The sequence below is a fragment of the Uloborus diversus genome, chromosome 1 (assembly GCF_026930045.1).
Source record: "Uloborus diversus isolate 005 chromosome 1, Udiv.v.3.1, whole genome shotgun sequence".
NCBI lineage: Eukaryota > Metazoa > Arthropoda > Arachnida > Araneae > Uloboridae > Uloborus > Uloborus diversus.
The window spans coordinates 93,615,413-93,629,612 of NC_072731.1; the positions used below are offsets into that span (position 1 = coordinate 93,615,413).

The window sequence follows — 14,200 nt, forward strand, 5'->3', positions numbered from 1 at the left end:
GTTGACCTTAATTGGGTTTGGGGATCATATCTGCTGGACCGCGGGGGGGGGGGAGTTTTCTCCCCCCTCCCCCCTCCCCGATCAATGCTCTAAGCCCCTAACGCAGTGTAGGTGTAGCAAACGGGAAGTGGTCAATGAATCAGCGAGGAGAGGGGCAACATTTCAATTTTTCTTGAAGGTCAGTAAGTGACGTCGCGTCTAGACGTGCTGGCCTTTGAAAGGGGCACTTTTTAAAAAAGGGCACTATTTCAACGCGGTGTCCCCCCCCTCCCCATCCAAGACCAATGATGCACCACTCAAAAAGAACTGAGCGCCCCTCAACCCTCCCCCCCCAAAAAAAAAAAATTAAGAGGAGAAATAACACTTAAAACACCTTGCAAAAATTCAAACAGTCTAGTCTGCACCATGACCTCCCCCCCCCCCCCCCCCCACCTTGATCGCCGTCACCACTGACTTTAGTATTAAATGTGATTTCATCCTGAAAACGCACTTGTGTTCAGAATAGGGTTAGCTCCCCCCCCCCACACACACAAATGCCAACTAAGCTAAGCACATTTTCCACACTCCATAGAAACATTTAGCTAATGCTGAAACTTGGCTTTGGGTGTTTTTCAACACTTTTCAGGCCATAATTTTAACTACCTATAAAAGTTAAAAAAAAAAATTCTAGGCATTTCAAAACCCTTTGAATTTCAATTTAAGAAGAACAGTATTTAATAACTGATCCCCCCCTTCCTACCAAAGAAACTGCCTAGTAATGTGCATTGTGCCATTAAATATTTTAGTAGACATCAAAATTGTGATGAGTATAAATTCTTCTTTTTTAAATATATTACACTTCAAATAGAATAATTAACTTAAAATACTGTGTGCAGTGCTTCAAAAATGCAGTGGTAGCAAGTTGCAAAACTAAAAAATTTTATTTGAGTTCTATTTCCTAGTCTTGGAGTTGTTCAAATTCATAACACAAATGTGTTCGCAGATGTATGCGCTCCTAAATGCAATGCATAAACAGCTTGGGCCAAGCTAAGATTTTAATCTCAGACAATTTTTGTGAAAATTTAATATTTTGCCATTTTAATTTTGTGATTTTTTTAAAAATCAGTTGTATAATATTTATGAATGAAAAAGAAACAGTGCAAGATTATTTCAGTTAGAAAAAAGCACAAATAAGTCAAAAGTATGCTTTTTATTATGTCAATAAGTGTTTTAAATAATCTGTTGTATGAATCATATGATAGACATCGGTAAACGATATTTATCCGCGTTCTCATTCCTAATGTAATGTAATATAAAATTAACTTTATTCAAATTAGAATAACTTCTCAACTCTTTCGGCACGTGTAAAGTTTCAGTTTTAGGTTGGCATCCTTTGATGCCCAATCATATGCAAATGAGGCAAGTATAAATAGTGAACGATTCCAATCGTTCTCTCTCTCTTCTTTTGTGTTCGTCAGCCTCTTGTGAGTTAGGTCCGATAGGTGTTGGGGAGTTGCGAACTCCGCCTCCACTTATGGCCGGGTTTTATTCTTAAGAACTTATTTTTGTTAGTTATATTTATTTTAGTTACTATGGACCAATAAATTTTTGGTAAGATTTTAACAAGTTTCCAATGTTCATTTCTTCACATTAACATTTGATTCTGCACCTTCCACTGTGTGATATTATCTCTGCTTGTATAAGCATGTAACATTGTTGACTGACTTACGAAATTTAGCCCTTCGGCTTTTCGTTTAAACATCGTAAGTTATCATAAGGGTTATGGGCCCAGCCCTACCCAATTGTATCATAACAATTACGTGTTCAGTATCATGATGTATTAAGAAGTTTTCGAATTGTCAGCAGAGTAGAGTATTAGACTTCATGTTTTTGTGATGAAAAGGAATGTTGTAACTGACTTGTCTTTTTGCTGAATCGGTAGATGACAAGTGTTTGGAAATCTTTTCAAATTGTTTTCCCCGCATCAGCGTTGAATGAAAACTGTGAAAATAGAAGCTTTTCTTTCACTTTTTGGAAATTTGTATCGAATCTTTAAGCCATGTGTAGTGTAAACTTTTCTCAGACGTTTCGTTTGCATTTTATGGGGGGATATAGTTGGTTTGGTGTTAGGCAGAATAGTGGCTGCTAAATTCAGCGGAAGACCTGGACTTGTTCCAGGGGGGAAGCTGTAACAGTTGCACTATTTAGGTTTTTTTCGGGGATATTTTGAGATTTTGTTGGTTGTTTTTTTTGCAATTAGGTTTTTTTATTTTTTGGCATTTTTCATATTCTTATCAATCATGGCATCCCAGAGTGTTCCTATCGAAAAATTAAGGTCTGACAACTATGTGAGTTGGTCATCTGATATCAAATTTGTCCTAATGGAACGAGGTTTATGGAAGATAGTTAATGGTATTGAAAAAGAACCTTTTTCTAATGATGAAAAAAAGGCTACTGAGCAAGAGATTCGTAATTTTCAAAATCGACAGGATGTGGCTCTATCCATAATTTATTTAAATTTGGAGAAAAATTTCAAAAAGATAATTGAAAATCAGGTCAACGCGGCTGATGCCTGGAAGGCTTTGAAAGATCACTTCTTTCCTGACAATCGTTGTCAGCACATGACATTGTTTTCAGAGTTATCCCAATGTCGTATAAAAGAGGAAGAGTCGATAAATCTTTTCGCTGCCCGTACTCGGCAAATTTTCGAAAGAATTAAGGCTATAGACGCGAATTTCTCTGAAAATTATTTGATTTTTCAAATTTTGCGTCATTTGCCCTCAGAATTTGACAATATTTGTCAAGTTATTCTTAGAACTACTGCACAGGAATTCACATTTAATAAAGTAGTCAGCGAACTTATTGCCGAGGAATCGCGAATTCGACTAAAAGATGAGGACGATAAAATTATCGGCAGAGCTAACTTTGTAAAGAAACCGGGTAATTTTGACAAGAAAGGAGTAAAAGGGAAACTAATTTGTTTTAACTGTAATAAACCCGGCCACAAGCGGAATGTGTGTCAATATAAGAGGCTTGACAAGGACCTCGAACAACGTAACAGAAAATCAAGATCACCAATCCGGAACAAGAGGAAGGCGAACAAGAAAACTGCGAGGTGCAGTTCCCCATCAGTGGAAAGGGAAGCATGTGAGTACCAGAACTTTTTCATTTCCGAAGTACATCTAAATGAAGTATCAGAAGACCCAAATGAATTTATTTTTGACACTGGTTCCACCCATCATTTCGTCAACATTCGTAGTGCGTTTGAGGACTTTAAACCATTACGAAACAAAGAAATGGCTGTAGCCGTTAGAAATGAAACTTTCCCCATTTTGGGGATGGGAACTGTGAAATTAAAGTTTGATGATACTATCATTGTTTTAAAAGATGTAATGTACTCTCCTAATCTGCGTCAAAACTTGTTATCGGGTACTAAATTCGATAAGGGGGATGCTAAGTTTGAAGGGGGAAACGGCTCCGTGACGATATCTGGTCGAAATGGATTTATATTTAGAGCAATTTTAAGAAATGGCATTTATTTTGTAAAACCTCAAATTTTGTATAATAAATCGTATCAAGAAAGTATAAAACTAAATAAAAGTAATGATCATTTCGAAAATGAGAAAATTGAATGCTCTAATGTAGAAAAATTAGAATTGTGGCATAGAAGGCTGGCACATATTAACACCGATAGTATCAGAAAGAGCGGTGAATTTGAGTGTGTCCATGGCCTGCCTAAATTCAAAAATGTAAAAATAGATTGTGAAAATTGTAAAATTGGTAAATTTAAACGTGTTTCATTTAAACCAATAGGTAAAATACGGTCTAAATGTCCCCTTGAATTACTTCATGCTGATGTGTGGGGTCCATGTAATATTAAGGGAAATAAGGGGGAACGTTTTTATTTATCAATCATTGATGATTTTTCACGTAAATCTGCTTTGTATCCAATTAGTGAAAAGAGCAAAGTACCAGAAATTTTCATAAGGCACATAAAGCGTGCTGAAAGATTTTTAAATCTTAAAGTAAAAGCTGTTAGAACTGACAACGGGGGAGAATTCGTAAATAAAGTTTTTGACAATTATTGTTTGGATAACGGTATAAAACATGAGTTAACCAATATTTTCAGTCCAGAGATGAACGGTTTGGCCGAAGTGTACAATCGCTCAGCCGCTAATGCTGCAACAGTATTATTGGAAGAAAGCGGGCTAAGTAAAAGATTTTGGCCGGATGCTATGCTTTATTTCAATTATACTTGGAATAGGATTTGTCACTCAGGACAAACTAAAACACCTTTTGAGTTATATGGTGGACGTAAGCCAAGTGCTAGGCACGTCAAACCTTTCGGTGTTTTGTGTTATCTTGGAACACCCCGTCAGCAAGGACATAAACTTGATGTTAAAGCCAAAAAAGGTATATTTTTGGGCTATGCATTTAACACTAAGGGTTTTCGTATCTGGATTCCCGAAAGCGGAAAAATTTTTGAAAGTATAAATGTAAATTTTAATGAAAATGTGTATTACAAAGAAGCTTTTAAAAATATATCAGAGAGTGACTCTAGTGGAGCTGTGCTGGGTCCCTGTCTCAAATGGTCAAACATTCAATCAGATTCTCAAAATTCAGAAAATGAATCGAATTCCGAATCGGATAACGGAAGTGAAAGCCCGAGTACGCCGTCTAAATTCTTATCTTCTGATGAGAGTGAAAGCGAGACGAGCGGGGATGAATCAGATTCGAATTCTGACTTGAGTGAAAATGGGGAAAACCCACCACGCGCACAGCTGCGTGAAACAGAATGGGTGAGGAAAGCAATCCCAAGGTCAGATAAATCTCGTACTGATATTTATTTTTATGAGAAACATTCTTCTAAACGATTACGTTCTTTAAATGATGTTGAAAAATATTGTTCTAAAAATGCTATTTTGTTTAAGCCACATTTATTTGATTTTAATGGTAAAAATTTATATCAAGGTGAAATTTCTGATCAAACTGTTCATTTAAATTTATGTAACTTATGACTAGATGATGAAATTGTAATTCCTAAGAATTACAAACAGGTTCTTAAATCTAAGCAAAAGGACCAGTGGTTAGATTCAATGAGGGATGAATTAGAGGTTATGCATTCTAGAAAAGTGTGGGATTTAACACCTTTGCCTGCAAATGAAAAACCAATCGGATCAAGATGGGTTTTCAATGTTAAAAGAGATGAATCGGGAAAAATTGTTAGATATCGCGGGAGACTTGTTGCTCAGGGATATGCACAATCCCCTGAATCGTACGATCAGACTTTTAGTCCGACGATTCATTTTTCATTGGTTCGATTTTTCTTTTCCTTGAAAATATCAGAAGGTTGGTTCGATTTGCAGTGCGATGTGAAAAATGCTTATTTATATGCACCTCTAAAAGAATGCATCTTTATGAGACAACCACCGGGTTTTGCAATAGAAGGGAAAGAAAATCTAGTTTGTAAGCTTAATAAAGCAATTTACGGTCTGCACCAGAGTGGCCGTATGTGGTTTTTTGAGATAAACAGTGTTTTATTGAAAATTGGTTTTCAGAAATTTGAAGAATGTAATTGTGTTTATATTTATAATTCATGTGTCATTTTATTGTTGTATGTTGACGATATTGTTTTGCTCGCACGGAAAGAAAAGAATTTAAATCATGTTTTAAATTTACTTAGGAAAAATTTTGACTTAAAAGTTCTCGGAAAAACGAAAAAACTGTTAGGTGTTGAATTTGAAAGAACTGAGAATGGTTTGAATTTGTTTCAAACTAAATATATCATTGAAGTTTTTGAAAAGTTCAAACATTTTAATTTTCCGGTTTCATCATTGCCGATTTGTAAAGGTACTGTTTTTTCGAAATTGAATTGTCCTAATACAGAAAATGAAAAATTTGAAATGTCAAAGATTCCTTATCGTAATTTGTTGGGTTGTCTTTCTTTCATTGCGAGCAGAACGAGACCGGACATTTGTTATGCGGTCAATATCTTTAGTCAATTTTCAAAGCAATCCTGGTGTCATTCATTGGAACGGTCTTTTAAAACTTCTGGGTTATGTTTTTCAAACAAAAGATTTAAAACTAAAATTAAATTGTAATAGAACCCAATTAATAGCTTTTTCTGACGCCGATTATGCAGCTAATCGAGATGATCGAACTTCACTCGGGGGGCAGTTAATTTTGTTGGATAATGCGCCGATTGAATGGCGAACCTTCAAGGAACGTTGTATTAGCCTTTCCACTATGGAAAGTGAGTTTGTGGCCCTTTGTGAAGTGTCTAAAGAGCTTATGTGGTTTGACCGTGTATTAAACGAATGTTTACGCTGGGGAATTGTTAGAAAAAGTAAAATTAAATCTGTAATGTACGTTGATAATCAATCGGCCATTGACTTTGTTAAATCTCCGATTGAAAATCACCGTACAAAACATATTGATGTAAAATTATTTTTTGTTCGTGATTTGATTCAACGGGACATTTTTACCGTAAAACATGTAGGTAGTAAATCCAATAGGGCCGATATTTTTACGAAGCCGCAGACCCGTTTTGAACTGAATCGTTTTTTGTGAACAAATATTTTGTTAATTTTTAATGGTATTAAATTGTTTAGTATAATAAATATAATGGGATATTAAAGTATAAATATTTTTGTAACAACTGAAATTCTTTTTCAAATTTCTCGTTGGTTTAATCTTTGAGATGGAGGAATTTGATTCAATGACAAGAGTTTATTTTTGGAAACTAAGCGTTTTAAATAATTTTGTCATTGTGAAAAAAAAAATTTTTTTTGTAAAATCATTGTGCCCATCTATTTCAAAGATACTGTTTCGAGTATTTTTGTCAATTACAGTTTGACAAGATAGTTTGCAGTGGAAATGTTAATCTTGGACTTACTATTTCCTTGGACTTTGGATCATCAATAGGCAAGAAGGACTTTTTTGAGAAAGGACTTCAATCAAATAAGCGGTGATGTATTGAGCTGCAGCTGCTGATGGATGATGTATTATGATGGATATATATCCATATTTGTTTATTGTTGAATTGTTAAATTTTTGTAAAAGATTAAGCCTGGCCCTTTGTGGATTTTTTTGGGTTATTTTTTAATCTATTAAAATTGTATAAAAATTTAAAGTTTAATAACATTACTGAATGAGAAGGGGGGATATGATAGACATCGGTAAACGATATTTATCCGCGTTCTCATTCCTAATGTAATGTAATATAAAATTAACTTTATTCAAATTAGAATAACTTCTCAACTCTTTCGGCACGTGTAAAGTTTCAGTTTTAGGTTGGCATCCTTTGATGCCCAATCATATGCAAATGAGGCAAGTATAAATAGTGAACGATTCCAATCGTTCTCTCTCTCTTCTTTTGTGTTCGTCAGCCTCTTGTGAGTTAGGTCCGATAGGTGTTGGGGAGTTGCGAACTCCGCCTCCACTTATGGCCGGGTTTTATTCTTAAGAACTTATTTTTGTTAGTTATATTTATTTTAGTTACTATGGACCAATAAATTTTTGGTAAGATTTTAACAAGTTTCCAATGTTCATTTCTTCACATTAACATTTGATTCTGCACCTTCCACTGTGTGATATTATCTCTGCTTGTATAAGCATGTAACATTGTTGACTGACTTACGAAATTTAGCCCTTCGGCTTTTCGTTTAAACATCGTAAGTTATCATCATATACAAAGATAATTAAAATACTTAGCAAAAAGGAAAGAATTGAATGAACGTCCTGTCGATGCGATGTTTCCATTTCAAACGGTTTTGGGGGGGGGGGGGGGTTAAAAATCCGAGATGTTAAAAAAATACCCTTGTATTTTAGCCCAGTAAACTTTGTACTATGTTCTTCTTAGGAAACAATCAGAAAGTTAACTTTCCAGAAACAGATGTTAAAAGATTGCTACACAATCACTAGCAATGCGCTATAATTAGCTAAGCCTAATTTCCACGTGCAGACGAAAAACGGACACAAAGGGCTGAAATGTTAGGAAATTGTCCTATTCCCTTTCTCATTGTTGATTCTCAGAAGATCAAGGATGGGAAGGAATGAAGCAAAGATCTCTCCCTTCCCAGAAGACCCCACTCCTTCCCACAACCTTACAAAAACAAGCCCTCAGTAGAAGGGAAGAACATGCCTTTGTTTCCTACTGATAAGCCTCTTTGAATTCTGAGAATCTCATCCCTTCTTCCCCTAGGTATTTGCTTCCCCTTTTGCTTATGGGGCCGTTTTCAAGGTGAAATTCTGGGAACAAGGATAAGACATTGGCGTTTTTGCAGACGATCGCTGGACAAATAAAATTGCCCCGATATCGCGGCAGGTCGAAACGATGGTTGAGGCATTTTTTAAAAACAAAAGGTGCAATTTCTTATTTTTGAAAAGGGTAGGGCGCATTTCGCGATCTAAAAGAAGGGCATGGCGCTGCGCCCTTCAAAAACGGCCTAGCGGGAACACTAGTGATTACCACAGCATGAAAAACTGGATCCGAAAGCACAGTGCAATCGATAACTTCAACTTGGGGGGATTTTTTTCCCCTTTGGTCACCCGGGTGGCGATCGGCGCTGAAATCTTTGGTAGCCATTGAAAATTTTTGGTCGCCAATTGGCGAGTGGCGACCACTAATCTGCACCTCTATTCTCTAGGCAAATTTTTTTTGAAAGTGAAAGGTTTGTAGATAGTATCTAAAAAAGTTACAAATGTATAGAACTCATACTTTGATAGCTAAGAGAGCAAAAAATTGACCACGAGTGAATCTCGGTCTTAGTTCCCTTCACCATAAACGGCAACCCGAGTGACGCTCGGGTATAGACCTCGAAGTGTTAACTTGATTTCTAGATTTTCACTATATACTACTTTCCATCGACATTACTTATTAATTTTTAGATTCTACCCCACTTACTGAATTTTAAATCTACACTACTTACGCACATAAACTAGTAATTGGACAAGTCTTGAAAAAATTCTCTACCCTTCCCCTGTGCATTTTTGGTGTAGCTAAGCTAGTTTCATATGTTGCCGGTAATCTGTTTTCTTGATTTGCTTGTGTATGTGTGTGGTCTGTTTGCGATAACGATTGATATTTTAGCTTTAAAATGCATTTTTTACATACTGTTATCATTTTAGCTATGTTTTCAATATTTCAATGTATGCAATTGTTATTGATATTTCTAGCCTATTGCATACACTAGCATCATTTTTACCCAGTTTGTGAAATATCCGTGTATTTTGTTATCCGTGGTTACCATGCCATCGTATTCTACGGATAATCGGGAGTTTACTGTAGTAATTAAACCATAGGCTGTTTCAATGCAAAAATTTTTCAAAAAAGTTAGATAAATCTTTGTGTCTTAAAACAAAAATACCATTAATTGCATCACAATGAGGACAAACTGATTTCTTCACACACAAGTCCGTGATCTTTTTCCGTAAGGCTTTTTTCTCGAGATAGCTGACATTGGGTCGCTTTAAAATATCACTAAATTTCTTACGCTCAGGACCATGCAGAAGAACTCGAGAACATGTCTAAAGAAAAGAAATATTCTGAATTAAATTTTGCATTTTTAAAATAGAAATATATGGTTAAAACGGTTTTACAAATACATTGAAACAGACGACATAAGTCAAGAAAAGCCTTGAAAACCTAGTTTGAAATACATTAAACCTGGTTAGGTTTAATGTTTTTCAAAAGTTTCAAAAGCCTTAAATCTTTTAATGTATGCTAGCTTAAGCACAGCCATAAAATTAATTCTTTTTTTTTTTTAAATAATTAACTTAATTACAATAATTAATTTTTGTTCTTGACTACGAATAAAAGGCTTGCACTACCAACCATCAACACATTAAATATAATAATAGCTAAGACATAAATTTTTTTTATTATATATAATCATAATTACAATATACAATAATGCATTTCAAATAATCTTTAAAAAGTTTTATTTTAAGAGTATTTCAAAAAGTTGTAATCAAAAATTAAGCATAAAACACCAAAAGGAAAGAGGTGCAGTGCCAGATCAACAATTTTTCCTGAGCTGGGCTAATCTAGAAAGAGATGCCCCTACTATCTTTCTTCAAGTTTTATATTGCGTTTCAACAAAAGAAAGTCAAAAAAAAAAAAAAACATAGGAGCGAATTTGTTGCTGTCTGGGGCCAATGCTCTTGCTCCCTCAAGATCCGGCACAAAGTCAAAAGCGGTGTAAGAGCCGAAATTGAAGGTATAGTATTATATAGGAGGAGATAATTTTCTGTTTTGGGGCAATAGATGGTAGTAGTGACCCTGAAAAGGTGCTGCTAACAGCATAATTTAGAAAATAAAATGAAAAAAACCTGTGTTGAAAATTAGTGGGAAATTTTTGTGAACATACTTGCCAACCTTTGAAGAAAAAAAACATGAGATTCCGCTAGAGGTAAATAGGTGATTCACCAGCAACATACTTCACATCAAAATTATTAAGTTATGCTTTTAAATAACATGAATACTAAACTTAAAGTAAAATAAGGATTTTTCTGAGCTGTAAGCTAATTGGTAGCAGCAAGAAAAAGACAAAATACGGAAAAGAAAAAAATCAATTAATAAGGAGTGAAGCCTCTTAAAATTTCGTAAATTCCCCAGTCTCTGCCAACAAAGTAGCTACAAAAATTTAATTACAAAAATCAATAAAGAATTAAAATAAAATATAAAATAAGTAGGTATTGGACAACACATGTTAAAATAATTTTAAACTTTCAAAACAATTAAAATATTTTCAAGATGCAAAAAAAAAATTAAATCTGCTGCAATTTTCGGCAAAGCATGTGCTTTGTTTAACATGCAATGTGGAAAGCTTCCAAAAAATTTTTTTTCCAAATAAGTTATTTATTGGAAAAAATCTTTCAAGCAAAATACACAGGGGTCTGTCTAGGATTTTCCCAAGGGTCCGTTTTTTGTGAAAAATCAAATAATTCTGCAAAGAAAAAAAACTAGTGGTACCTGCATGGCCTTGCCCGTAGTCAAAAATTAAAAGGTCATTTTGTTCGCCTGTATATTTACAAATAATAAATGATGGATGAATTTCTTGCCAATTTGCTATGTTCGTTTTCTTACCCATCCACTGTCGCAAATGGTAGTTTGGTGGCCCAGGTTATGATAATTTGCTAGTTCACGTTATGATAATTCTCTCGGTAAAAGCTTTTCGAATTCAAAATTAATAAAAAAGAAATTAAATTAATTTGAATTCTAACATTTTGAATTCAAATTATGTATTTTGCAATCACGAGTTGCGACATGGCCTACTCATTGGAGTTATTGTTTCTAGAAACAGCTCCCATCTCTCCAAGCTTGCCCCTTCTCCTTCTCTGTGTGTGTGTGTAGGGAGCGCGTGCATGCATGTATAGGCTTGTGTGTGTGCATAGACCTGTGTGTATGCACATAGGCATGAGTGTGTCTGTGTGTGAGCATGTGTGTATAGGACATGGACGCCTCCGACCAGGAAAAGCGGATTCCGACGCGCCTGCAGAGGCCGGCGGGCGGTGGTGCTGCAGAGGCCCCTGGTCCAAGCTGAAAAAGGAACCACAATGCCAAGGACGGTCAAGTGAGAACAATAAACAATCATGATTGCTCAAAAAAAAAAAGATTTTCTAGAAACAGCTCCTGCCCCCCCCCCCAAGCCTACCCCTCCTCCTGGGCAGTTACGTGTGTATAGGTGTGTGTGTGTGCAGGGGTGTGTGTATGTGTAGGCACGCGTGTGTGCATATGTAGGCTTGTGTGTGTGCTTAGACCTGTGTGTATGCACGCAGGCATGTGTGTATGGGTGTAAAGGCTTGTGTGTATAAGCATGCGTGTGTATGAGCGCGCGTGTGTGTAGGACATGGACGCCATTGACCAGGAGAAACAGGCGCTTTGGGCGGTGGTGCTGGTGTCCCCCTGGTCCTAGCTGAAAAAGGAACCACAACATCAAGGGCAGTGAAATAACAGCAATAAGCAATCATGATTGCTCAAAAAAAAAAAAAAGTTTTTTTTTTTGTAAAAACGAATTTTAGAATTTTGAGATGACGTAAACTGCATCATTGACATTTAAATTTGAGTGTTTTTCCTCTTTTCTGTTGAGAATATCATTCTTGAGTGTTTTTCGAGTATTCTGGGGGGGGGGGAGGCGGCATTGCTCTCTGGGAGATAGGCACTCCTCAAGTATCAATATTTATTTACTTTTTGTTAAAATTATGTTAAAATAATTGTAACAAAGAAATTCAGGCAGAGGTTCAGAATTTTTGACCCAAGACACTGCTAAAGAGCACAGAATTTTGTTTAAAACTTATAAACTCCATGATTTTTATAAAAATAAAAAAATATTTTATTTGTTTACCTTTTAACAAAGCGTACTAAACATCGAAAATTCGAAAAATCAGATTCCCATAGCAGATGGAAAGAGATTGCAATCCTCAAAGTGAAAGCATCATAAGTATAAAAATGGCTTGTAAAATAAATATTTTTGATAAAATTACTTCAGAGTTGCATTCTTAAGAGTGTTATGTTAAACATAAAATCAATATCTGAACACAGTTGAAGCAAAATAAATAAGTAAATAAAATAAAAAATAAACCATCAATTCAGCATTTTAATTTTTGACTCATAAAAGAAAATGGAATTCCATTTTAAAAACTTGAAATAAGCATTGTTACAAAAATAAAGAGACTTTTCATTTATTTGCATCCTAATAAAGCAAAGTTAGCTTGAAAAAAGAATAAAATATGATTATCACATCGAATATAGAAAGATGCGTTTTCCAAAATGTAGGCATCTACAGAAAAAAAAACGTAAATAAAAGTTTATTAAAAGTTAATTATCCTTTTTAGCATCGACAAATCAAACCCATATAACTTTCTATCAAAATAACAGTTAGACATTGCACCACCAATAAGTTTGAAGTTGGTAACCCTATCTGAAGCGATCACATTTTCCCCCACACCTACTAACTATCCTTTGCAGTTCTAAGTTCACTTTGCTGTATATTATTGTTTATTAAATCATGAGCGAGGAGCGTTATATTTGCTTGGCCATAGTAGTTATGTAGTAGTTATTTATCGCTTTCAGGAGTAAACACAAGTGTGCCGATTTTTTTTTTTTTTGCAAAATTAGCAGATTTTGTATAAGTTGATCCCTCTAATTTAACTTTAAAAAAGGTTCCAAACATTATCATTTTTATACAGAAATGCACGGCATTATTTTGATTTGAGATTTGCTTTTTCAATAAACAATTTGTGAAAGATCCGTTTTTGTTTATCAGAATTTTGTGAAGGGTCCACTTTGGTTGATCAGAATTTTGTGAAAGGTCCGTTTTGGTTGATCAGATTTCTGTGAGGGTCTGTTAACGAACCCAAATTTCCTCTGGCCAGACCCCTGATACTTAAACAAGCCAATTAACTCAGTACACTGATTTTTTTTTTTCGAAAAAAGAAAAAAAAAAATGGGGGAAAAAAAGTAGTCGTTTTTTTCAAACAAAAATCAAATTTTCGCAGCATACAAATAAATACAGAGAATATAGAGTACTTTGCAGCTACCCTTTTATGGCATACCTATATACTATGCTTAGGGAAAACAATGGTGCAGAAAACTTATTTTCGCGCTCTCTAACATTATTGTCATAGAATTCATATCCCTGGGGAGAAAATTGGTTTCAATCCATATTTTTACCCACTACATGGAGTTCTACTTTCCCCTGACATTGGTGGATGACTAGAAATGGGCACCATCTGTTGAAGAGAAAGTGAAACTTTTTGATGATTGATTGAAAAAACCAAAAATGGGAGAAAATGGTAAAAAGAATGAAATCAGGAGATGGAGGCAAAAAAAGGGAGTCTCCCATTAAAATGTATGTGTGAATATAATGTACTTCATACTAGGTACTAGGGGTAAGATACTATGTACTTTAATTTGTACTAGGGGGTAAAAGGTACCTTTTGTTCTCTTGAAAGTATAAGACTTTAATCCTAAGAAATTTCAGGATAATCCGAGTTTTTATAAAGCTGAGCTGAAGTTGACTCTAATTACTTTGAATTTTCGAGACTTTACTGTATTATTTTATTATTAAATGGTTTAATTTTAACGTTAAACACATTTTTAAATTATCATAAAAAGTTCCCACTATATATGAAATACACCGCCAACTCAGTCATTTCCAGTCGAGGACTGCAGTTTGGTGCTTATTAGCATTCATCAGCCCAGCATAGGAAAGTGACT

General features: G+C 35.0%; 1 protein-coding gene across 1 annotated transcript in view; it reads right to left on the minus strand.

Moving 5' to 3' along the window:
- LOC129231103 (DNA-directed RNA polymerase III subunit RPC1-like) overlaps window positions 1–14,200 on the minus strand; it is a 135,831-nt gene that overhangs the window by 109,268 nt on the left and 12,363 nt on the right. Inside the window, exon 4 of the mRNA XM_054865353.1 lies at window positions 9,348–9,507. Coding sequence (XP_054721328.1) covers window positions 9,348–9,507 — 160 coding nt within the window. The remainder of the gene's footprint in view (window positions 1–9,347; window positions 9,508–14,200) is intronic.